We start from the raw sequence: 26,844 nt of genomic DNA, 5'->3' as shown, positions 1-26,844 counted from the left end.
AATGATTGTTGTAAAAATTATACTAAAATATAAACAAACTAATGGAAAATAATATAATAACGATTGAGTCGTGAAAGTAGATGAATAAAATGTAATAATTTTTTTTTGTGTTAAGTTTCAACAGATTTTTTCATGAATTGGTTCATTTGGCTGCCTGGTATTTTAAATAATATTAAATGAATCGTCTAAACAAAATTTAAATATATTATTATCAGATATTCATGTGTTTATATAATTTGTAAAAAATATACAACTATAACAAACATTACGATGTAACTAAAAACTAAATAATTTTTTTCATTTATTGAATCTGCAGTCACATTTTGGTAACTATCTATCCGTTTTTAATTAAATATTTTCTTGGCACATATAACGATTTCTTAAAATCTATTATAACACGTATTTTGATGCATTCTATATTATTGTCAAACGTCGTATTACGATACGGTGTTTGAAATTGATGCAGAGTGCATTGAAAGACGTGTGAGAATATATTTTAAGAAAAAGTGTTATTTGTAAAATTTTAATTAAAAATACTTAGTAATAAACTAGTAACATAACTTTTCCATTTATTGTTTTGGCATTAACTTTGTGGTAAGACATGTTACAATGATCAAAGAAAACACTTCGTTTTTTACCACTTGAGTTTTATTATAGACTACATGTTTCAGAAGTTAAACTTCCATCATTCAGGTCTGTATAATAACAATATTGTTATTATACAGACCTGAATGATGGAAGTTTAACTTCTGAAACATGTAGTCTATAATAAAACTCAAGTGGTAAAAAACGAAGTGTTTTCTTTAATCATTATAACTTTTCCGTGTGATTTATTGCTTGAAAAAGTCTTGATTTAGTCATTTATTTAAAACAACAAAAAGTAAAGTACAAATATTATTTATTGATGTGCCATCTACTCGAGGAATAACATGATGATTGAAATATAAAATTAAATCACATGTATAAAACCACTTAGGTTAAAAAATGCAAACACAACTAATTTTATTGATGAGAACATCTGTAGTTCTCAAAACTTGTGATTACATTCATAAACTCAAAAATGTTCTTTTGAAGTGAAGAAACTATAGTTTACAATAATGAGAAATGTAATTTAGAAAGATTGAGAATGTAATTCACATTCCGTTACTGAGGTGTTTGCAAATATGTAGGTATATGGTGCAATATAATGCATGTAAGGGTATTTAACAGTGTAATTATGGATTAGTTGAATTAAGGAATTTAAGGTTTTCCTTAGATAGTTTTGAAATGTAAGTGACCGTATAATTTTTATTAAAAAAAAATTCTTTGAATACTAAAAAAACAATAAAACTATAAAATTAGAGTAAGGGATAATTATGATTATTCTTAATCAATTAAATTTATACGTGATTCTCAGAATAAAAACACGTGATTTCTAATTTGTGATTAGACTTATCTGAACAAGCTTATAAATCTAATAGATTAGACATCACAAGCAATGTTGATAACATGGCTATCTTTGAAAAAAACATGAAGGTTTATAAGATATAAGTATCAACGGATACATTCTTGAATTCATTCGCTGAATTAAGACGTTTGTGATTTTTTAAATACTTCATCGATGATCTGATTAATAATAATATGAAATAAATATATGCTTACGCTCTTCTGTGGAACTGGTAGTGTGGTCTCCGCATGACCAGCATCCTGGGGAGGATGTGAATGAAGACTCTCCGCACCCAGGGAGCCATGGTGTGGGTTTGCGGAGACCGGAAGTGGACGTTCAGGACCACCACAGTCACGCATATACTGAAATGGATAATATACACTTAACAACATTAAAGTAGCAGTTTAAATAAAATATTTATTGCTAAAAAATAAAAATTAATATTTTCTTTTTAACAAAAGTATTTTATTGTATACTTTTTTGTATTACATTTTTTGTTGCCCTAAAATATCACCGTTAAAAGATAGAATTTATAATTAAAATTATTCCTATTTATTTGACTTTATTCCAAACCTTTAGGCGAAGTTCACAAGATCTATGAGGAGAAAGAAGAAGAAGAAGAAGAGCTTTTTTAAGACTTTAAGTAAAAATGTTTTTCATTTTTGTTGTGTTGGAGGACTATTTGGTCAAGAGTTTTAGTTAACAAAGAAATGTATTCGTAAAAGTATGAATATAAGTAACATTAAAAATACATCTAGCACAAGTTATTTTAATTCAAAATATCAGAATATAAATTAACCGTATAAAGCTGAATGATTTTTTTTTGCATATTATGGTTGATTTCTTCCTTATATTTATCGAAGTACTGATCATTTTGAAAATAATAAATAAAATAAAATTATTGGTTATATTTTTCAGTATCTCAATCTCTGTAAAGACATGAAGAGACATCATATGATACCATCGTGATTAATTACAATATTAACTTAATTTCTAATTCAAGATTAAGGTTTTATCACTGCAATTATCTTGAAGTACATTTTTAAAATATTGAGGATCACCCGTCTTCAGATTTACATCTTAAAATATTTACGATCACGTCATATGCGTACAAATATGACATATCGCTCACTCCTTTCAAGAACGTCATAAATTAAAAAACTTGATTTTTCAGGAGAACGTTTTTAAAGTTCAAACATAAAATACAATGTATTAAAAATAAATATCAAGCCACTTATTTAACTTTTTACTGTTCGACAGATCTTTTTAGGTAAAACCTGAATATTTTTTCTCCATTTGAAAAATATTTAGTATATTTAAAAAAAATAATTAAACAATACCTTTTCTTCAAAATGCAAAAATAACACTTTCTGCCCTGTAGCGGGTAAATATTAAGTTAAAAATATGCCTCTTTTGCTGGGATATAGTACATTTTCTGGGCATTACGAAAACATGCACAACTCAAAATTGTCGATTTTTGATTTATGACGTTCTTGAAAGGAGTGAGCGATATCTGATAAGTATCTTATTTAAAAATAATAAAAAACCTTCCCGTTATTTACTATCTCTCATATAGGATAAAGAATCTTCAAATAGTGATTAATTATTTTTCATCCGGGTAGACTGAAATTTTTACTGGTATTTCCAAATACTTGAATTTATCTCAAGAAAATGTTATTAAAGTTACTGTAAAATTACGGTAAGTTTTTATCAAATGAAATACATATAAATAGAGTATTAAGAGTCTCTATACTCGTTTATAAAATTATATAACAATATCGATTTCTATTTTATTTATTGTTTCGGCATTAACTTTGTGGTTAGACATGTTACAATGATTAAAGAAAACACTTCGTTTTTTACCACTTGAGTTTTATTATAGCTACATGTTTCAGAAGTTAAACTTCCATCATTCAGGTCTGTATAATGTTATTATACAGACCTGAATGATGGAAGATTAACTTCTGAAACATGTAGCTATAATAAAACTCAAGTGGTAAAAAACGAAGTGTTTTCTTTAATCATTATATCGATTTCTATTGGCGAATTTTATGGTTTTTAGGAGAAATATGACCCAAAGACTACGCTAATATGACCCAAATATGACCCAAACACTTTCTTTCATGTGTGTGTTCTTGTAACTATCAATGGTTGATTTGAGAAAACTTATTTATTCTAACTGCAGACAGTTGGTAGAATTCCATATTGAATTGTGTTTGATAATGTCTTAATAAGACGAAACGCGTTACATATTAACATATACATAAATAAATGTAAAATTCAATCCAATAAACCTTGTTTAATTTTGGATATATTACCCAACAATTTCAGAAAACTTTTTATTTAGTGGAGATCCTTATGAATTGTATGTAAGATTATATGCGAACTATTTTACATACTTAGAAACTATTCAATATTATGTAATATATTTATAATTTTTATTAAACTTATAATTTGACCACAACACTTTGAGCTTGTCAAAAAAAGATTTGGATACACACAAAATATTTTTGAAGAATATTTTTTTTATAAAATACCTAGAGCAAGATAATATATTCTTAGCAAGGTAGTAAATTAATATTTTACATTTTAAAACCTTAAATATTCACTTTCCTAAAAATACCCCACACATTAAAAAAAAGCAAGCCCATTACGGCGTAAGAATTATAAAATACACGAGATAAACCTTTTTTACGTAACTTGTATTCAAAATATGTGATAAACGTTACTTCATCCCTATAGAATAATGAGAAATTATTTTTTAAAGACTACCCAAAACAGCGTGTAAAACGATATTCAAGTACCGAATAAAGGTTAACAAAATTTGTGTTCATCTTGGTGTATAATCATAAAATATTAAAGGTATCCCCTTTATGAAACCATCTAATTATCATTTTTTAGAAAGTGTATGTATTTTCCATTTCGTGGTTTAAATATTAAAGGAGGATTTTCCCGGAATTCTGTTAATGTTTCTCGCATTTCCCACGCATATAATGATGCGGCCGCTTGTGTAAATTACCCCGTCTGGGAAGGTAGAAATATTAACAGACATTATGAAATCTAACACACCGACATGACATCATGTTGTGGTGTTATTACCGCACTTTATGGTGGTTTCCCATTATATTTTCGCGCCTTATTCTGGTGACGCGTTAAAGTGCCGTAGAGTTAAGTGATAAAAAAATAAACAACACGCCAAAAGCTCAATACTTACTGTACCTGCTAGAATCCCGTGATAATTTTAAAGTTTAGTTTTTTTATGGTACTCCAATCAATGTTAGACAATTGGAATTGTGTAGACAAAATTTAACAACGAATTGCGATGGTTAAGAATGTCTGATACAGGGCAAAATAGAAGGTCGACGAGGTGTGAACCGAAAGCAGATCTCCTGGTTCTGGAATATACGAGATTAGACGGGGATCAAAACCGTCGAGGCGCTGTTTAAAGCTGTTAAGAGCGAATCACGTAATGGAGCTAACCACTCATTTTCACTCACACACACTCAAATTATTATACTTAGTCACATATAAAGTCAAGAACAATTTAGAAATACACAAAAATTTGTGATAAAACATGAATAAATAATATGCTTTTCCAATACCCCTCTATTATTATCTATGTTCCCACTAAACACCTTTTAACCCCTCTTCCTATAGTTATTACTTCACCCACCTCTACCGATACCTGAATGATTTTTTGCTAGTTAGTTTTTGTGATCATCTGTTGATGAAAACATCGGTTGTTTTCGAAGCTAGTCGTGTGAAATTAAACTCAATTAATGGTCTAACACAAGTGTTTAATTTTTAGTAATCTGTTTAGAGCTGCCAAGGACGATTTCTCTCAAGTGATAATCAACGTCGAGAAGACCTGACAAGACACAGAAGAAGAAGACTGACCAGGTTGGATAAAAGTATGGCCACAAAAACTCGACTAATAGGTGCATCAATTTTCCCTTTATTCCTATATAGAGGAGAATCATGGACTATAAAAGTTTTCAAAAGGCAAAGATGCCTTTAAGCTGTGGCATTGGAGACATTTGCTCAGAACTCCCTAGGGTGGGTGAAGGACAAATATTTCCTTTTTATAAAAGCCAATCATAAAAGGTAGAATTTTTATCAGTATATATGTTTTATATATTGAAACGAGGAATAAAAATTAAGTTTTGTGGTTTAAAATGTTAATATTGCTATGTATTGTAAACCGTCCTTGAAGTGATTTCTCTAAAACAGCGCTATATAAATTATCCATTAAATAAATAGAACGATGAAACCCGGTCACTGGGTAAATTAAATAAACGCAGAAGAAACTATATAGTTGTTTTAAAGCAGTTCCATCAAAATAATTCAGTACAAAATTCAAATCTAATATACATTTTTATTTACAAAGATGTTGTCAACCCATCAGATTATATTTAATACGGATCAATATATTTGGCACTATGTGTTTATTTTACAAATTGTCGCTTTATCAGCGATCACTCCAGTTTATTAAAGAAAGCGGTAATAAAATGAAAAATTACTGCACATTTAAAAGCGGTTAAAACAAAGATAAATTTCACGATTTTTTAAATATTTGGAAGGCTTTTGCACGCTACTGAAAATCAGTGATAAAAAGACGCAATATAATTATGGTGTTATGTACAGTATAGATACACGTATGTAAAAATTCAGGTTTTATATCACAGTGCCTTATCTCAAGCGAATTCCAGTGCTCGCCCTGAAACTGACGTAAAAAATATATAATGTCCTGTAAGGTAGAGATGACAACATAAATATACTCGTACCTCCCTCCTTTCATCCTATGTTCTCCTGATATAAGCGAGATAAATATTAACTGCGACACGGGGCGAAGGAATATCAACGCGTAATAAAAACGTAAGGGGATGTTTTTTTATATCACTTTAAAGCAAGTCAATCTAGCTTCGCTCTACACTTTTAAAATCAGGAAATAAATTTACGGTATTTAATTATATTTAAGGCAGACGTTTATTTCTCCAAAATTACCTAAGTTTTCAGCAATATTATTTGTTGTCAAGTGTCGACATGTTTTTGAAACAATCTTTGATATTTTACATTAATGATCTTAAAAAACCTATTTCCCAATCCATTTAGGACTCTCGATTGATTACTTCTTCTTCTTCTTCAAACCCTTCTCCGCATTCGATGGTGCATAAAGCACTGCATCATATAAACGCAGTGTTATCTTGATCGTTAACACGTGAAGGCAAGGTGATCACTCCTACGCTTAATTACATCTCTTCATTATTATTTATGAAAACTAACTAACTAACCATCACGCTGCTTCCCAGGGTAGGAAGAGAGAATAGAACGCCACACCCAACTGTCTATGCAAATAATCTTTGCTTCTTCCATATTCATACATCTCTTCAAATATACATGCAGATTATTCTAACTCTCGATTATTTGAAATACTTGATCATGCCATGTTTTCCTTATATTACTAACCGCATTCGCCAGGTATTTTTTTATGATTTGTGTAAACGATTTATTTTCTTCGTTATTTCATTAGTCTCGGTAAATTTTCTTTTGAAGCGAGTTTCTAAAAACGCAAAGAACAAATAATACTCATTCACTGTTTGTTCAGGTATTTATTCAATTTCTTATGTAAAGTCTTATAAAATGTGTCTTTGTTTAATTCAAATTTTCATTGATTAAAAGATCAAGTTGAGACACCTTGTATAGGGTGAAGCAAAATTAATCACCCTATAGGAAGATGTTATAATTTTTGCAAATAGCATCGTACGTCAATAATAATTTGAATTTGTGCATAAGACAGCTGCAGTATAGAAACACATTGATAAAACGGACACAAATGTGTAAAAATATTATATTTTTCACTAAACGAAAAAAATGTAAAGGTCCACATAAGATTTTCATCAATGAAAATAAAAAAATCTATATTTAGTAAAAAAAATATCCATAAATAGAAATAAATTTAATTTTTTCATAGACTGTAGCTGTCTAGTTAATAAATGTCAAATCTGATTGACGTATGACGCCATTCGACAAAAATTATAACATCCTGTATAACACAAATAAATATATCTCATAAATATAACTTATAAAGTGGAAAACGGTCAGTAATAGCAGATTATAATAAAACATTTATAATTCAAAGACATGTATCTCAAGCTAAGAAACATAAACCTACAATTTAAATTATAATATTAAAAAAATAACTCAACTACCATAGTTAAGCCAGGTTAATGAAATACTGGGGTTTATTGGGAATTCATTTCCAGTAGGGGTTGAAATTTAGAAACCTTTTTGGTCATGGCGGACTTGTTTATTCGGTGGAATCTTTCCTGGGGCATTTTCCGTGTTTCCAATTGAAAGTAATCGCAAAAGAAATGAACAATGCAAATTGGAAATCAACGAACCGTTTCCCGTTCAAACGGATCCGCTCTTTGATAGGTTGGTCGAATATATATTTCCTCTCGTTAAAGGATCGAGTACATTTTTATAGATTATGTGGACATGCTTAAATAAATATCCTCAAAATTATAAATATCAATTTTTTTAAGTAATCTTAATTGTGTTTCAAAATGAAAATGTTTTGTTTAAAAACTCGTTTGTAAAATTTAGAAAATCAAGATTTAATAATTGAATGTTGAGTTTATTCCGATATATTTCATTTAAATACGGACGTATTTTTAAAAAGTACAATTTCCGCTTCAAGCACAAGAGCTTAGTTTCTTTCAGTACACGCACAGCGTGAATATCGTAAGATATTTTTTTTAAGTGAATATTTGTAGCAAATGAACAAAAATAAATATTTTTGATTATTAAAGAAATAAAATACTGTAAAAAATTTATTTATATATACATGATTTTAAATCGTGGGTGTATTGGTAAAAAACGTTAACTTGAAAATATACAATTTTGACTTAATGATGTAGATTCCAATGTTTACAACGTTCTATAAACTGGCAAAATACACTAAGCAGTTTAAAACGTTATATATTTGTGGTTTTAAAACTAAATTCAACTTTAAGTTTAATAGCGGGTATTTTATTCAGGTTTTAAACAACAGGGATTATTCAAAGAGAAATTTTAGAATTAACGTTTTTTGCCAGTATACCCACGATATATATTCGGTCTTAAATATACCATGCAATTGAATCAGCAGTCTTTTAAATACTTATAAACAAAATCCTTTTTCCTCCACAATCTACGTATTGAATACTTTCCATTTTACTGAAGTCTGTATTTTGTTACGTCATTTGTAAAAATAACGTTCAATAACATCTATCTTTCAATGCATAATATGACATAATTGGATGAATAATTGTTATCCAATGGAAGCAAAACATTCGAGTCACGAGCGAGTATTTGGAATAATACAAGTGCCAGTCTTCAAAGGGCTTTTCAAAACCCGGCCCGCTTAACTCGACAAACTTGTGCCGAGTACCCGCTTATCCAGACGAACTTCACTTCTGTTTTAATTAAGCTCTGATGATAATTTTAGGTCATCAATTATGAGCTACTGCGCTTTGTGACGTATGAGGCGTGGTTTAGAGAAATTTATTTACGCGTACATAGGGTGTAATACGCTCAGAACGTAACTAACACCCACCCTTATAATGGTACGTTACAATACAATCACTAGAACAAACCTAACTTAATTTAAATATGAATGATTTCTGATTACCTGATTTTTTTTTGTAACTTGAATAAGTTATAACAAGAATTCAGGGCAGGTTTATTATCCGCCATCTGCAGTTGGCCATCCACAACGACAAGGAGCTCAGAAAAATGCTCTCCGGCGATACTTTGAAGACCGTTATTTTAATTATTTTTCTCTTTTCTACCGAACCTTTTATGACGAAGATTTTACTCTACAACGATATTACTGGATTTTAATATCTAAGTAATGTTTAAATTATTATTTTTTTTATATTTTTGTGTGTGTTGTTTAACAAATAAATAAATAATCATTGTGTTACAGGGATCACCAACTCTCTTGGAAGGAACTCAATTGACTTCTGATAATGTTTGACCTGAGGACAAATGCACTCCATTTGTACCTTTTTTACTTTACAGTATACACAAGGAGCTGTTTACAATAGTAACATAGGTACAACGTTACATTAGAAGTATTATTATTATTTATTATTATTATTTTTTTTTTTGACATCTCATCAAAGATGAAGAAGAATATGGAAGTCTGGGCATTTACGGGGCTGACGACCGTCATAGGCTGGTTTAAGTGATCACTTTACACACGTGTAACATTCACCAATTCTACCCATTATTGACAACCACACTGCTCAAATTCTTGGAAGTTCTATATTTATAAACCAATTTAGAAACCTTGTTCTTGAATCACTAGAACTTCACTAGAGGCATCTATTGGTGAGATGTTACACGTGTGTAAAGTGATCACTTAAACCAGCCTATGACGGTCGTCAGCACCGTAAATGCCCAGACTTCCATATTCTTCTTCATCTTTGATGAGATGTCAAAAAAATAATATGAAAATAACTCCTGGAATTGGAGATAATCCAGATTTTGTGAACAAGTATTTGAACACACTCAAAATGTTGTACATTAGAAGTATGCAACATAGGTAATTAAATAAATTTTATTTAGTATATCCAAATTGTAACTTACCTAAACGTATCCAATATCATAGTGAAGAGTACAAACTTCCCCAGTAGTGGCACCACAAGGGATGTTGGGGGAATAATCTCTGCTAGTAGCAAGAAGAACACGGTGAGAGACAGCAAAATGGAGATAGAGAGACTCACCTGGAAATTTAATTATAGTATTTCTTGAATTTTTTTCGCAGATACTTTTGGCACATTTTATAAACTTTATAAAATACCCTTCCCTTACTAAAAAACTTACACGCACTTCTTATACTATAAGAAAATATAATTTTAAAAATTTGATATTAATTTTACCAAAATTCTCTTTCAAATATGGATTTGAAATTTGAATCTGAAAATGAAACACTTAAAAAAGAACAATTTTAGCATTTATTAACGTGAACACGACTAGTTTCGAGAAATAAGTATGTTCTCATCAAAAGGTGAAAAGACATATTTTTAGATTATTCTTGATTTTTATGTTTATTTTCTTGATTTAAAAAAAGGAATAACCCGCAAAGCCTCCACTTTTAGAGGTTTATATAGAAGTTTAAATCACAAACACCCAGGAAATTGGAAAATATTTATTTCTTGAATTTATTTTGCAATTGACCCCGTGAAATCGAATCCGCCCCGCCAGTTTTACAGTCAAGCGTCTACCCAACTACTCCACTGCGCCTGTCTTACAATTTGTTTTGCTAGATTTTTTATTTATTTCTTGTCTTTCATCTGCTGATAAGAACATCTGTAGTCTTCGAAACTAGTAGGTTTTACAACTTCATTGATAAACTCAAAAAGTAGTCATGAGACTACCTTCATGTGTTTTTTTTTGTAAAAGTAAAAGTAAATGCCATATCAATAAGTAATGTGGTTATAAAACATCCATATATCGCTCACTCCTTTCAACAACGTCATATTTCAAAAATCGTCAATTTTCAGTTGTGTTTTCGGAATGCCCATAAAATGTACTATATCCCAACAAAAGTTGCATATTTTTAACTTAATATTTACCCGCTATAGGGTAGAAAGTGTTGTTTTTGCATTTGAAGAAAAGGTATTGTTTAATTATTTTTTTAATTAAACTAAATATTTTTCAAATGGAGGGAAAACATTCAGGTTTTACCTAATAAGATCAGTTGCACAGTGGCTTGATTTTATTTTTAATATATTTTATTGCATTTTTAAACTTTAAAATCGATCTCCTAAAAAATCAAGTTTCTTTTTATAAATGACATTGTTGAAAGGATTGAGCGATATACTAGTAATTTTATAGACTACTTGATCATTTTATTGATAAAAAAGTGGCTTGATTTTATTTTTAATACATTTTATTGCATTTTTAAACTTTAAAATCGATCTCCAAAAAAATCAAGTTTCTTTTATAAATGACGTTGTTGAAAGGAGTGAGCGATATACTAGTAATTTTATAGACTACTTGATCATTTTATTGATAAAAAATGACAGTTCTTAAAAATACTTTTTATATTATTTACTAGCGGACCCGACAGACTTCGTCCTGTCAAAAAGATTTGTAATGTGGCAGTTTTTTGTTCCTACGTATTTTATAGTAGGGGCAAAAAATTTTCCTGAACAGAACCGTCACCCTGGTGATAGGGCGTTGTGAATAAAAAATAATTAAATAAAACATATTATATAAGGATTTAAAAGTAATCGCTTTATTGTTAATCATGTGAATCATAATTATTAACAAAAAATAGTTTTATTATTAACAAAAAATAGTTTTATTATCATTGTAGTGCTTTATGTTATACGATGATTTTTGTTTGATTACCTGGCGCATAGACAAACAAATTTGATGGTTTTCCAACACGGGAACAGGCAACATACAATTGACCATGTGAGAAACATGGGTTTTCCAGATTAATACCACAAACACTTAATGATTGCCCCTGGGACTTGTTTATGGTCATAGCAAAAGCAAGCCGCACTGGAAACTGTAGTCGTTTAAACTGAAATAGCACATCAGTCGGAATCATTGGGATGCGCGGTATGAGAACATCTTCTCCTTTATACTTTCCTTTGAGTATAGTTGCTTCTATCACGTTGTTTAGTATTTTTTTATCGCTAACCGTGTTCCGTTGCAAAGACGCGGTTGGTTGATATTTCGCAACATTATAACAACCGATCCAACCTTTAATTGAAGATTGTGAGGTGGCAATCCTGGCAAGTCCAGCGAGTTTAAAAAATCCGGTGGATAGTTGACTACATCATCTTGGTTAGTAGCCGAATCAACTGATTTATACATCCTCTATTCGCCTGTAATTTGTTCTTGAATTTTGAAATTTAATTAATTTACATCAATGTTTTTTGCAGCCAATATAGCTCGTTCGCTCAACCAATCATGGTTTCTGTAATTTTGAGAAACATTTGGAAACACCTTCTGAATGAGTTCATCTTTTGATCGAGTTAACTGACAAAAACTTTGAGGAATGTTAATGCAGCCAGTCAACGTGTCTATAGGGAATTTGCCATTACCAATGTCAATGAGTTGTTTAGAGAATATGTTTCCAGATTGGTCATTTTGCAACTCGACACGCATATTCTTGCTTAAATGAAGTACTTTGACATGTTTCCACAAATTGGAGGACTTTAGACATGCATTGAGTATATCTGCTGGCGTTGATCGTGGAATCACTGGCAATGTTTGACGAAAATCTCCTGCTAATAAAATCAATGCACCATCAAATTGGTTATAATTGCTCCGTAGATCTTTTAAGGTTCTGTGTAAAGCCTCCAAAGATTTTTTATGTGCCATCGTGCATTCATCCCAAACAATAATTTTACATTGCTGCAAAACCTTTGCCATTGCAGAGTTCTTCGAAATATTGCAGGTTGGAGTTTCATTGCTTTGCATATTTAATGGCAATTTTAGTGCTGAATGGGCTGTTCGACCACCTTCAAGCAAAGTTGCTGCAATTCCCGACGAAGCGAGTGCAAGTGCAATTTCATTTTGTGAGCGAATTGTTGCTAATATTATAGAAATCAAAAAAGTTTTTCCTGTACCACCAGGTGCATCTAAGAAGTAAATCCCGCCAGTTTCATACTTTCATAAGAGTATCAAATACATACTTATGTTGTTCATTCAACAGTGGAAGATTTGTTTGAATTAATTCTTTCAAAGTGTTGAAATCGTACAGTTTTTCTCGATGCAACTCTTGGTTAAAAGCATCATGCATTGGACGATTAGGCGCGGCCAGACCTAATTGAATTAAAAGTTTGTTTGATATCATCAAGCACATGTCCTCAATTGAAATCAATGCTTCATTGTAAATTTCTTCACTGATTTGTATATTTGGATTTCCCATTCTATTCCGTATTTGATATAAAATATCATCACACATATAATCCTTGTACTTGATCCAGAAATCAATTGGGTTTGATGGGAAGCATGTAGATATGATTATTGAAAACAATATTCGTATTTGATGAGCGTGTAATGATATTACAGCATCATTGAGAGTTTGATCCCAATGAGCGTCATTTTCTAGCAATTACAAACGTTGACAGGCTTCTCTGTAGGATCCACACAATTCACCATCAACAGTTCGTAAATGTTGGAATGATGTTGGGCCACGTACATTGACTAATAGCAGCCGTAAATAAAAACATTCATCATTGCTTGGATGTACTGAATAAATTCGACCAATCGCATCGGTGGAATATACATCTGAGTATCCTGCAACTGGGTTTCCTTGTTTCCGTCGTATAAATCTCCTTGAGGATTGATTCTAGGTATAATATCTTGGCATTTAATAATAATAATATCAGAATGTAACAATGTTTGTGCAAAATCATCGTTTTGGCATGTCTCAAAAAAACTGGTTAATGTCGTAGATGGTGGCTGAGTAGCTCTTTGTACTGCATTCTGTGCTGTAAAATACACTCTTTGTCCATTTTTTAAATGCACAGCTAAGTGAACAACAACAGGGTGTCTCTCATGAATAGGAAAATAAAATATTCGCCAAACTGCTTCATTACTACTAACATAGCGGCCCATTTGGTATTGGGTAACTCCATCATTGTAATTCTCTGCCTCAATTCTAATCACAGCCATATCACTCCATATCATATCCTTTTTTATCATATTTGCAAATGTATTTAATAGATTTCACTAAATGGCAAGATTCAACGTTGATGTGTGCTTTGAATGTCTTTGATAAAATGGGTAAATATGGAACAATCCAGCGATTATCTATTTCAATATCTTGTTGATTTAATTTGACAGTTGTTGATTCTTTATTTGATTGGTTTTTTCTTTATTTGATTTGACTTGAAGTCTTTCAAGCCGTACCAATGTTTTATGTCTGTAAAATAGGGATAATAATACTTTTATTAACGCGGTTTGTATTTGACTGATGTAATGACGTGAAAACTGATGCATTTTATGTCGCGTGCCGATAGTAAAACAAAAGAAATTTAATATGAACTTAATACAATAGCAATAAAGCTCAAATTGACTACGTTTTAGTTAGAAAACGTTTGTATGGGAAAAAGAAAAGGGCTGTTTTAAGGGTTAACGGTAAAAACCATCCTTGAACTCAAAATTGGCCAAATTGGTCCAGGCGTTATTGAGTTATGCGCTTACTAACACACTTTGCGATTCATTTTTATATTATAGATATTTTAAAAACCAAAATAAGTCCTTGATTCGAATAAAATAAAGTTTCTTATATCGATGTTAGAATTACGGAACATATTTTGTCTTTAATATCTGTATTAAAAATATTTTTTATTTGAAAAATAATACAGCTCAAAGTCGCTCTTAGTCTAACAGACCCATCCAGGCAAATGGAGTGTCGATGCAGAATTCTTACATGGAAAATTCGGGAATAATGTGGATTTCCTTAATGATTTGGGACTCGTCCAAACTCGGAACATTGTTGAAATGTTTCTATACAGGATGGTATTTTCTAAACAGCACATTATTGACAGTCTGATTGGTCCAGAGAATAGGCCGCTTCGGAGATTTGCTCCGATCGAAGCGGAGTACCTAACGAGAGGCAGAAACAACCGTATCTTTCCGAGAGAATAAACAAACCATTTGTTATTCGAGACCTGATAGACAAAAAAATATCAAGATAAACAATTCAATACTTAAATTAACAGTTGCTTTCTAATGTCATACTTTTACCAAGACGATATTCATCGAGCAAATTATGATAAAATTTTATTTTATTTACAATTCATGATTTTCAAACAAGACATTAAAATTAAACCCGTGTTACTGTTGTAAATTTATTTTATAAGATTTAAGTGTTGTACTGGCATTTTTTGGTGGAACTGCATTTTACACAAAAAAATAACAACTACATATTTTTCTTCACATATTTTTAATATATCGTAGTCATACAGGAGAAAGTGACCAAGAGCATTTTTTACAAAAACGTGATCATTGACTATTTGATATCTTACTAGCTTAATATTGCCCTGAAAAAAAACCCAAGGATTTTAAACCATATGTTGACTTGTTAAAAATGAATAACTGCATGGATGTTCATTTTCTTGCCAAGCAAAAGTGACTTAAATGGCTCTCCTGAACATTTTTTGTTGGTTGGTCACTTTCTCCTGTACGACTACGATATATACATATGTGGACAAAACATAAAAGTTTCCCAAAAGTAGTATTTTCTAAAAAAAACGCAACATACGTGAAAAAGGTTATTATCCATAAGTAATGCGCTTTTTATTAGGATTTTATTTATAAAAAAATAAGTCATTTACTCGTACTATTTGTTAACTAACTAGCTACCGCCGCTTCCCGGAGGGTTAGGCAGAAAAAATATAACACATAACATAAAACATCCATATATCACTCACTCCTTTCAACAACGTCATATATCAAAAATCGTCAATTTTCAGTTGTGCATGTTTTTGGAATGCCCAAAAAATGTACCCTATCCCAGCAAAAGCAGCATATTTTTAACTTAATATTTACCCGCTTCAGGGCAGAAAGTGTTATTTTTGCATTTGAAAAAAAGGTATTGTTTAATTATTTTTAAATATACTTAATATTTTTCAAATGGGGAAAAAACATTCAGGTTTTACCTAAAAAGATCTGTTGCACAGTAAAAAATTCAATAAATGGCTTTATCTTTATTTTTAATACATTTCATTATATTCTTAAACTTTAAAAACGATTTCCTGAAAAATCAAGTTTTTTTATATATGATGTTGTTGAAAGGAGTGAACGATATGTATATAGTTTTGTAATAACAGAGATCACAACCCTTCATCCCTAGATTTTCATATTATTTTATGAGAAAGATGTAAGCAAAGAAAAGCATTGTCTATCTTGTTATTGTTTATTTAATGGTACATGCCATGCATTATTTTTTTTTTAATATAAACAAAATAAACCATCAATAATAATTTTATGCACCATAAACGGCAGATCAGGTATAAAAAATCAAATTGGTAGATACGTATGATATTGATTGTGAAAAGTACTCTTATTTATACCCTTTTGACCTTTTTAAAAATAAATGATTCTCATTCTGCTGCACATAAAATAATTCTATTTCAGTTGGTTCATAAAGCAAAAATAATGAAGTATTTTGAGAAGCTGAATTTCAATGCCCATTCATTCCTGGAAATTCTCAACATAACACAGTCATATCATCTACTTTTAAACCGTCTCAATTGGGTTTTTCATCTGCCCACTTCTGGGCTTATTAAATGTGAATACAGCAATCTCGGAGCCGGGAATGACTCGGAACGCTACGCTTCTTGGCACACAGTTCTGGGGTAAATGTATTAGGGAAGCAAGTGACAATAAGTGCGATTCGGTGAAATTTCCAGAGAATTTTCTGCTTTATTATCTAGAAGAAGGCAAGATAACGACATCAAAATAAAATATTAAACTAGAAATATTAAAAAAAAAATCACTTACCTTGGGGCACATTTTATAAAAATTTATAAAATACATAAAACTTAAACTTTGATTAAATAACTTTTATTTTTACCGGTTTTGACAAGCCCTTTGTTCATCTTCAGGGGTGCTTATGTATAACATATCCATCTCTGAAGATGACAAGGTGCTTGTCGAAATCGGTTAGAGAAAAGTATTAAATATTAAAGTGGTTAATTACAAAGTTTTATTTTATAAAGTTTTTTCAAGATGCATGAAAAAGATATAATCTAGAAACCGATCCTGACGATCATGTATCTCCCATACAAGAAGATCTATCTCGTTTTTGCCTCTAGCGGATGAATTGAGAAAAATACTAATACTTAATTCTCAAATCGTATGTTGAGATGGTTTGAACACGTGGAACGAATGAGTGAGGAAATAATAGTAAAACAATTTTATGAGGCGAATGTTGTTTGAAATAGGAGCAGAGAAAGTTCAAGAAAAACTTGGCATTATGAAGTATTTAAAACACAGGAAAGTGATTAGTTCAGGAGTCAGAAAAATCGGTAGGTATGTATTATATTAAGAAAAATGCAAGAATGTTTCCACAGGCAGTGATAGTAGGTTTTGAGACCAAAACCCAAAGACGACACTTTAATTTAATCTTAAAGCACTTGTATGATGATAATATATGTGGCATTTTATTCTCTCTGCCCACCCCTGCGTAGAAGCGGATTTATAGTTAAGTCAGTTTTTTTCTTTAATTAATTCAGCAGTCACTTTGTGGTAAATTAACGATTTTTAATTTAAGTTTTACTAAGAAAATATCACTTTTTCTTAAAATCTACTGAGACACGTGTTTTGAAGCATTTTGTATCATTTTCAAACACCTTATGTGAAATGTGAAACTAATTCTTAATTTTAGACTTGGGTCTTTGGGACGTTGAGGGTTGAAGAGGGAATAGTTAAATAAATAACTAAGCGATAATCTTAAATGGGAAAAATTGACTTTCCAGACGACATCTTTATAATAAACATAATTTGTCTAAAGATTTACTCAGTCATACATATATCGTATTTGATATATTTACGTTCGTAACGCATCATTATCTTGACATTAATTATTCCTTCAGCTCTCCTAAATGGTACGATTAATTATTAAGTCCGTGAAACATGTTTAGTTAGTTAATAATAACTTAAGTGTTGATTTCGTAGAAATGATTTTCTTTATGGACGACATTATATTACATAACTAACTAAGTAACTAAAAAAAAACACGCCGATTCTCCGCAGGGGTAAGCAGAGATACAAAAACACCATACCACTGTGTATTTGTAGATGTTATTCGCCTCTTCCACATGCATCTCCTCATACAGACCCGACGATTATTTCGACTCCTTACCCGGCCTCTTTCGAGTATTTTACATACCTGATCATGCCAAGTTTTCCTTGGTATTCTTCTGCCTCTTTTTCTAACTACATTCACCTCAAAATTATGTTTTACTGTTCTTTTCTCACTCAACATACACACACACCATGTCTCTACACACCTCTCTTAAGTTTACCGATATTGTAGAATAAAATAACAATTGTGTAGTTTTTTCCACGTGAATTTTATTTAACCAGCAACCAAGTTTCAGGGTAACCGACATCACTAGACTGGTATCGATAATGCTTATCTGAGCCTTGCATTTCTTATCCTTATTTCACCATTCGAACATCTGCATCATTTAGCCGCACATCCATCTGAGGGACTGTATTTTGTCTACTTTCTTCCTTCCCCTTGTCACCATCGATGGTTAAATTAAGTATTTTTCCCCCTATGACATGCCGTAAGCCCTGTTAACCCATATTCTTCTTCTTCTTTGCTGAGATAGCAATGTAAATAACTCCTCGGTGAAGACAAACCCAGAATTTGTGAACAAAGATTTGGACACATTCAACATATTACGAATGCTGTGTTATTTTGAAAGCACTTTGATATTTTAAAGAGTTATTTGGCGAGTTTGCATGATATTATTCAGCCTGTATAGATGAACAGCCTTGCCTAAAGTAAGCTGATGAAAAAAGAGCGTTAGGGCTACCTAACACGTACATATTAAAATCAAACTATTTGACGTCCGAAAGTCGTTAAACTTATCAAACACCGTGCGAAGTAGGCAGTATTTTAATTATGTTTTCTATTTTCTTATGCAGTATATAATATGCCTAGTTATTTTATTCACAACATTTTTAGTGTGTCAAAATCCTTGTTTGCAAATCTGGGTTTCTCAACTTACGAATTACTTCTACTAAGAACTCGCATGAAGAGATATGAGAATTACATGATATATGTGTGATTTCCAAAGATTTGACTTGTGTGGCTTTCATTCATGGGTGGAATGGTGAATGTTACACGTGATCGCCTGGACCCACCTATGACAAATCGTAAGCCCTGTCAATACCTATACTTTCGAATTCTTCTGAATCTATGCTGAGATGTCAAAAATGTAAAAATAACTCTTAAGAGGACAAAACCCAGATTTATGAACAAGGATTTGGACACAACAAAAACGTGAATTTTCCTAATTTTCTCACACAAATGAATAATAAAAAGTCCGACTTCGTTATGTAGTGGTTTGTGCGTGTGACTAACATTCTATTGGACCTGGGTTCGATTTCCAGAAGGTCAAAATAAGTAAAAAGAGATTTTCGCTTTAATGTTTATTTAAAAGCACCCGAGACCTAAAGCGCAGGACTGATAATTTTTTTTAGTTATTAACGTTTAGTGTAATACTGCATTGATGTAATGCAGTACCCTATAAAACTTATTGCTATATTCACCTTTTTTTAAATATTAAACTAGTAAAATAAACGTATTTGAAATTTATGTGCGCAATGGGTCTAAACGTTTCTTTGATAAGCGATCTTCCCAGCTTTGTATGAGATTATGAACATCACAACGGAAAAACTCACATTCACAAAGGTTTGGCAATGTGTATGTAAGGCACACAGTATAATTCGTTACGTTCAAGCAAATTCAAACGGAATATTTTACATATGAAAAGCTTTTGTTCAATGGCCCTCACAAACTGTTTTTAGGGATTCATTCATAAAATTATCTCTGTTTCACGATACTTATATTCTTTACCTATTTCGAGTCAAATTATGGCAAAGAACAATTGAGAACTTTGTTGAAGGTTTTCTTTGTAGTTTTTAACCCATCCATTTGTGAATTTCTGCGGACAAAACTGTATCTGGGTAGTGAGTTTTTATTTCAATTTTTTTCACATTTTCAATTATTATTACAGGTAATCTTACAATTCTTTAATAAAAAATATTTACATCAGTAAACATGTTTTATATCAAATTTATTGTTATTCAGTTTCATAGGCTTTCTTTGATAACGTCATTACGATGACGTCACACTAACTTTGTTTTAATTTAAATGTCGTAGGGAAAACTGAAAACATTTAAAAATGGTTTTAGTCTTTAAACATAACCACAGATGGCAGTTCTTTTAGATATAAATGGCAACAGGCTTTGGTTATAAGTGGTGGCCGTTTATGTACGCCCGCACTCCTATGGTGAAAGTTTTGTTTGGACGACCATAGACGGCCATACTCCGAGACAATATATTTTAAATACGTTTTTAATTTTTTTTTGTCATTAACCATTTCACAAATAACAAATTGGAATTTCGATATGTATAATTTGTATCATGTGGTTCCCGCCTCACAGGAATCCACTGCAGAAAATCCGTGTGCAGTTCTTTTCTGAATTTCGGGACGCAGGCGCAGACTTGACTTGGGATGATGCAAAGGAGCTGGCAACCGACAGAAAAGCCTGGAAGCAGTTTGTGGATTCCATATGCTCCACATAATAGGATATGGTTAAATAATAGTAGAAGTGTCGTTTGCTTTGCTTCTTACTTCAATATTGAGAAAAAAATATTGAAGAAAGTTTTGATAACTTTGGTATTTTAGTAATTTTGGTTTTGACTTTAATTAGGTTTTGGTCTTACCGATATATTTGAGTTGCAATAACTTAGTTATACATAATCATAAAAAAAAAACTGCACTGTTTTTTTATTAAATGTTTACATATTTAAAAAAAAAACACTCTCCTTACAATGCGTTGTTTACTTTGTGTTATACCACTTTTTTTAAACACTTATTTGTGACTACCGGTTTCGGAATATCATTCCATTAACAGAGTTTTAGACCTATCATAGGCTTGTTTGACTTTGATTCTTTGTTTCTTACTGAATTGAAATAAAACTTCAACTGATTTCAACCAAAGATGGTGTTAAAGAAGTGTATGCACACGATATTTCAGATAAAGCACAATCACTTAAACCAGCCTATGAGAGGTCGTAAGCTCTGTAAATACCTTGACTTCTATTATTATTCTTCGTCTATGTTGAGATATTTATAAAAAAATCTGGTTAAGCATTATGTTCCTTGAATCGATATTTTATCAACCATTAAAACAACTGGTTATTTTATTTATGATATTCAAGGGTACTGTTTTATGTATAAAACTGATCTCATAAGATTTATACAGGGCCATTTTGTAGTCACTGTTTATACCTAATAGCAGCTAAACATAAATATCGAAACATTACATACATTCTGGAGACACCTTTTTTATTCCTACCCTTAAGCTCAGATTTCAAAATACCTCCCCTTAAATATTTACCAAGGACACTATCCTATCCTGCATAAAATATTTTATGTATTTCAACATAAATTTATCCTTAAGCACGTATTCTTGTTTCCCCATATATTTATTTATATATATATATATATATATATATATATATATATATATATATATATATATATATATATATGTATATATATATATATATATATATATATATATATATATATATATATATATATATATATATATATATATATATATATATATATATATATATATATATATATATATATATATATATATATATATATATATATATATATATATATATATATATATATATATATATATATATATATATATATATATTTATATATATATATATATATATATTTATATATATATATATATATATATATATATATATATAAATATATAAATATATATAAATATATATATATATATATATATATATATATATATATATATATATATATATATATATATATATATATATATATATATATATATATATATATATATATATATATATATATATATATATATATATATATATATATATATATATATATATATATATATATATATATATTTATATATATATATATATGTATATATATATATATATATATATATATATATATATATATATATATATATATATATATATATATATATATATATATAACAAACTAACTAACTAACCATCACGCCGCTTCTCCGCAGGGGTAAGCAGAGAGAATAGAACGCCACACTACTCTGTCTTTGCAAACATTCTTCGCCTCTTCCACGTTCATGCATCTCCTCATACATACCCGCCGATTGTTACGACTCCTAACCTGACCACTTTTGAGTATTTGGCATACCTGATCGTGCTATATATATATATATATATATATATATATATATATATATATATATATATATATATATATATATATATATATATATATGGGGGGTGTTGAATCCAGAATCAGATTGATAAAATAGGCCCTTAGAAATAAAAAGGCTCCCCACTCCTAATTATGAATTATGAAATGAACGAAGATTTTTTTTATAAAAAGAAGCATTATTATTTTTTTGTAACCATGGGTGGTAGATACGGTATTTTTAATCGCTTTAAACAATATAATAATTTATGTATTAAATGTAAAATCAAACACTGATTTTTTTAGTCTATTAAGTTGTATTTTATTGTTTAAAAACACATAGAAATCAATTTCGTGACAATTGTTTCGCCTAGTTATGACATTTTCATACGAATGACTTATTTCGTTTGAAAATGCCATAGGTAGGCGAAACAATCGTCACAATTTTTTTTTTTTTTTTTTTAATATTACTTTGTAGACTCAAAAATTAGTGTTTGATTTAACATTTAATACAAAAATTAAATGGAGTTCTACAAATTAAATGCCGAATCTATAAAAAATAGATTAATTATATGTGTACATTTTGTATATTAAAATTATCCTGACGATGGAATGATTTTCCGAAACCGGTAGTAATGAATAAGTGTTTATAAAAGTGGTATTACACAAAGTAAACAATGGATGATAAGGAAAATTATTATTATCTACGTATCCAATTAAATATGCACATATTTTATTAATTGTTTCAGCATTAACTTTGTGGTAAGACATGTTACAATGATTAAATAAAACACTTGTTTTTTTATACCACTTGAGTTTTATTAAAGACTACTAGTTTCAGAAGCTTAGCTTCTGTCATTCAGGTCTGAATAAAAACTGAATGATGGAAGTTTAGCTTCTGAAACTTATGGTCTTTAATAAAACTCAAGTGGTATATAAACAAGTGCTTTATTGAATCATTGTAAATATACACACATTTATCTATTTATTGGACTTAAAATATCGGAAATAAGGATGTAAAATATCGTTACATCCTTCTCTAAAATAAGGTTCATACTATGTTTGGGATATTGATTTATATAGCCCTAGATACATATGTAGTTGTCGAAAGGAGCAACATTTGTTTGCCGACATACTTCCAGCTATCCCACGTGCCTTTTTTCTTCTATTCGGGAACGATACTTACCGCTTCGGAATGATTGACTGCATTCTTAAGGGAGTCTATATCATTCGATTTCCCTTTCTCTAGATGTGCACAGTGATCATCCCGAGGGAGACGGCAATAAAAACCATAGCGTAAATTTTTCCGTAGTAACGCGGCAATTTCCCGCTTTTTGTATCAGCGTGATATCATAATACAGCTGAGAACAGCGCCATCTTGGGATAAAACTAGAATCGTGCTTCGGGGTGAGGTTTAGACAGTGATTCTGTTTCGGGGGGATTTCTTTAGATGAAAAAAATATCTCTATCAGGTCGAGTGTATCCCATTTCACGGAAAACGTTGGAGCTGTTCTTCTCTAACTGTCGTTATCTGTCCGGATTACTTTAATAGGAAGAATAGTTTCCTTTTTTATTATTATTTTTTTAACATCTAATCAAAGATGAAGAAGAATATGGAAGTCTGGGCATTCACGGGGCTGACGACCGTCATAGGCTGGTTTAAGTGATTACTTTACACACGTGTAACATTCACCAATTCTACCCATTTTTATTATTAAATATTTTCTTCATTTTCTAACCCTTGTCCGAACTTGCATAGCAAACTGCACCGTATAGAAGCAGTGAAAACTAAGTAATTAACCACCACGCCGCTTCCCTGCGCGGATGGGCAGATTGAATAGAATGCCACAACAATCTGCCTATCCAAAAAATCTGTGTTTGATTTAAAAATTAATACATAAAGTATTTAAAAACTAAAAATGTCTTTACATATCCCCGATATATTATTCATCGTTTATCTTCATTAGCATCAAGTTCATTTCTCTTTCGTGCTCATTGTTTTAAGTTGGTAGGTACTTTGCCCCTTTTTGGGGGACCGAGAAGTTGGCGGGAAAGTTTTTGGATAACGCGGTAAAATCCCTCCAGACTATAATTACGGTAAAAGTTGCGCCATCGTAAGGCTTCCGGCGGACTTGCGTCGACATTTTTTCACTCTTCCCTGTAACTTGCTTCAAGATACTTGTTTACTTCATTAGGATCTTTTTAAAACTTTGCGCCGAGTTAAACTGAAACCGAGTTAAACGGTTTGACGAGTAAGGTCTTTTCACTAATAACGAATATCGGTTTTCCGCAATTTCGCACAAAAACATTAAAGTACCTTGTTAAACCAATCTAGATTATTTAAGCTTATTTTGATGTTAGTTTATTGAATTTACAGGTTCTGAAAACTAATCGGTTTTTGCTCGGATGAAATAATTCGGTTACCGGCAGATTTCAGGCGCTTGGGAATGGTGCATACAATTAAATGCTTGCAGAAAAATTTAAAATTCACATCATAATCGCTTAGAAATGGTGCATACTTTAAAACTATTTTTTTATCAAACTACGGTTTGGTTAGATAAGGTAAGAGAATATAAAAATATTTTAAAATATACTGAAGACGAATCGGTTTTTTCCTGGATAAAACTTTTTTAATTCTACCAGATTTCATGCTTTTATATGTAAATAAATGGTTAACACGATAAAATTATTGAGCCAGAACTTATTTACAGTAACTGAGTTTAAGAATGTTTACCAAAATTAAGAGTTTTTTTTCTTTAATGAAAAAAAAAATGAAAATATGCATAAAATATCTGACTCGGGAAAGATTCTAAAATAAGTATCAAATATTCTAAAACCATACCAAGAGGTCACGATTTTTATTTTTTTATTATTATTTATTATTTGTTTGTATCATATTTTGTATATTAAAAGGATTGTTAACTTTGTGAAACGGTAACATAACACTCTTGATATTATTCATCGTTCACTTTGTTTTACACCGCTTACTAAATAAATAAAATACTACTTAATGACTATCGATGTCGCAATAATCATTCCATCATCAGTCTACATCTGACTTGATGAGTGAAGTACTGTTTTTAAGTGGTATTACACCAAGTGAACTATGAATGATAATGAGAGTATTGAAGGTAACACTTTCATTACAAAAAATACTAATCTACCTGAAATTCATAGGTATTCGTACATACTTTCAAAGTAACGTACATCCACCGATAATTTCTTTTTACGTTCACATGTCACAACAAAGATTTGAAAAGATGAATTTGAATAGTATATAATATTTTTCTCTCTTACTTTTTCTCCGCTGTCTGAAGGCAGATAGAACACAAGAACGGTGAGGAAGGAGATTCCCATGCATGGGATGATGAGGTTGACGGTGTAGAAAAGCGTTTTTCTACGCATGGTGATGTTGAATGTGATGTCTAGATATGGTTCATCGCAGCATGTGTAAAATTTTTCATTCCTGGAAAAAAACAATTATGAAATGGTTGATTAAATTTCGGCAATAATTTTGTATTTAACTAAAAATATTCTGACCATATGTCACTACACTATTTTAAGACTACAAAATCCCTATATCTCTAACAAATCTTCAAAGATTTAAATAAATTTACCAGTTTCGCAATCTCAGTCCATAATTATTGGAAAATTACACACTTTTTTCCAGGATTACGTTTAATTATTTTATAAATATTCTCTCGCCATTCGTCTATTTTTTCTTATCAAATTATCTAAGATAATTTTCCTAGTCAATAAAAATATATCTCAAACTAACATTACTTTCTATGTTCTTTTCCATTATTTGCGACTCTGTCGAACACAAAATTTTTTACAATTTTCCTACCATATGACATTTCTGAACGCATTCTGCTTAAAATCAAAAATTTTGATTAATATGTAAGTTGATTTAATGTTCATTTTAAAATTGCGAAAAAATGATGGCATTAAAAGTTCAATTTCAACGCAATACAATTTAACTTTCATTTCAACAAATTTTATGCATATTTTGGGCCCAAAAACAAATACACTTTAGCCATAAATACTAAAAGTGATAAGGTTAGGTTTGGTGATGCTATGATTGGTTAGGTTACATACGCTTCTGTTAGGTCAGGTAGGTTTATGAAGGCAGAAAATGATTCAATTATTTTTTAGATTTTTTTTTCAAGTCATATAATTAAATAAATCAGTAGCTTTAAATATACTACATGTAAACATTAATTATGTTTACTTATTGCTAATTAGTGCACTCGTATTTGTGCACTAATAAGCGTTCAATGTTCGTATCGAAAAACGATTTAAGTACCGACTAACTGTAAAGAAATAGTTAAGATTTGATCGCCCATCAATACAAATTTGATTACATTACAAAAAATTGTTAAGATTTTTGCCAATATT

General features: G+C 30.4%; 1 protein-coding gene across 1 annotated transcript in view; it reads right to left on the bottom strand.

Moving 5' to 3' along the window:
- Window positions 1–26,844, bottom strand: part of LOC148303568 (acetylcholine receptor subunit alpha-like) — a 207,421-nt gene that overhangs the window by 5,430 nt on the left and 175,147 nt on the right. The window contains exons 8-10 of the mRNA XM_088269754.1: window positions 25,744–25,912; window positions 10,061–10,197; window positions 1,642–1,788 (exon numbers count right to left, since the gene is read on the bottom strand). Of these exons, the coding sequence (XP_088125880.1) occupies window positions 1,642–1,788; window positions 10,061–10,197; window positions 25,744–25,912 (453 nt within the window). The remainder of the gene's footprint in view (window positions 1–1,641; window positions 1,789–10,060; window positions 10,198–25,743; window positions 25,913–26,844) is intronic.

The sequence above is a fragment of the Brachycentrus maculatus genome, unplaced genomic scaffold (assembly GCF_059751285.1).
Source record: "Brachycentrus maculatus isolate JH-2025_06_01 unplaced genomic scaffold, ASM5975128v1 h1tg000362l, whole genome shotgun sequence".
Classification (NCBI taxonomy): Eukaryota; Metazoa; Arthropoda; class Insecta; order Trichoptera; family Brachycentridae; genus Brachycentrus; species Brachycentrus maculatus.
The sequence above is the reverse complement of the archived record's forward strand: the minus strand, read 5'-3'. Positions and strand labels throughout refer to the sequence as shown.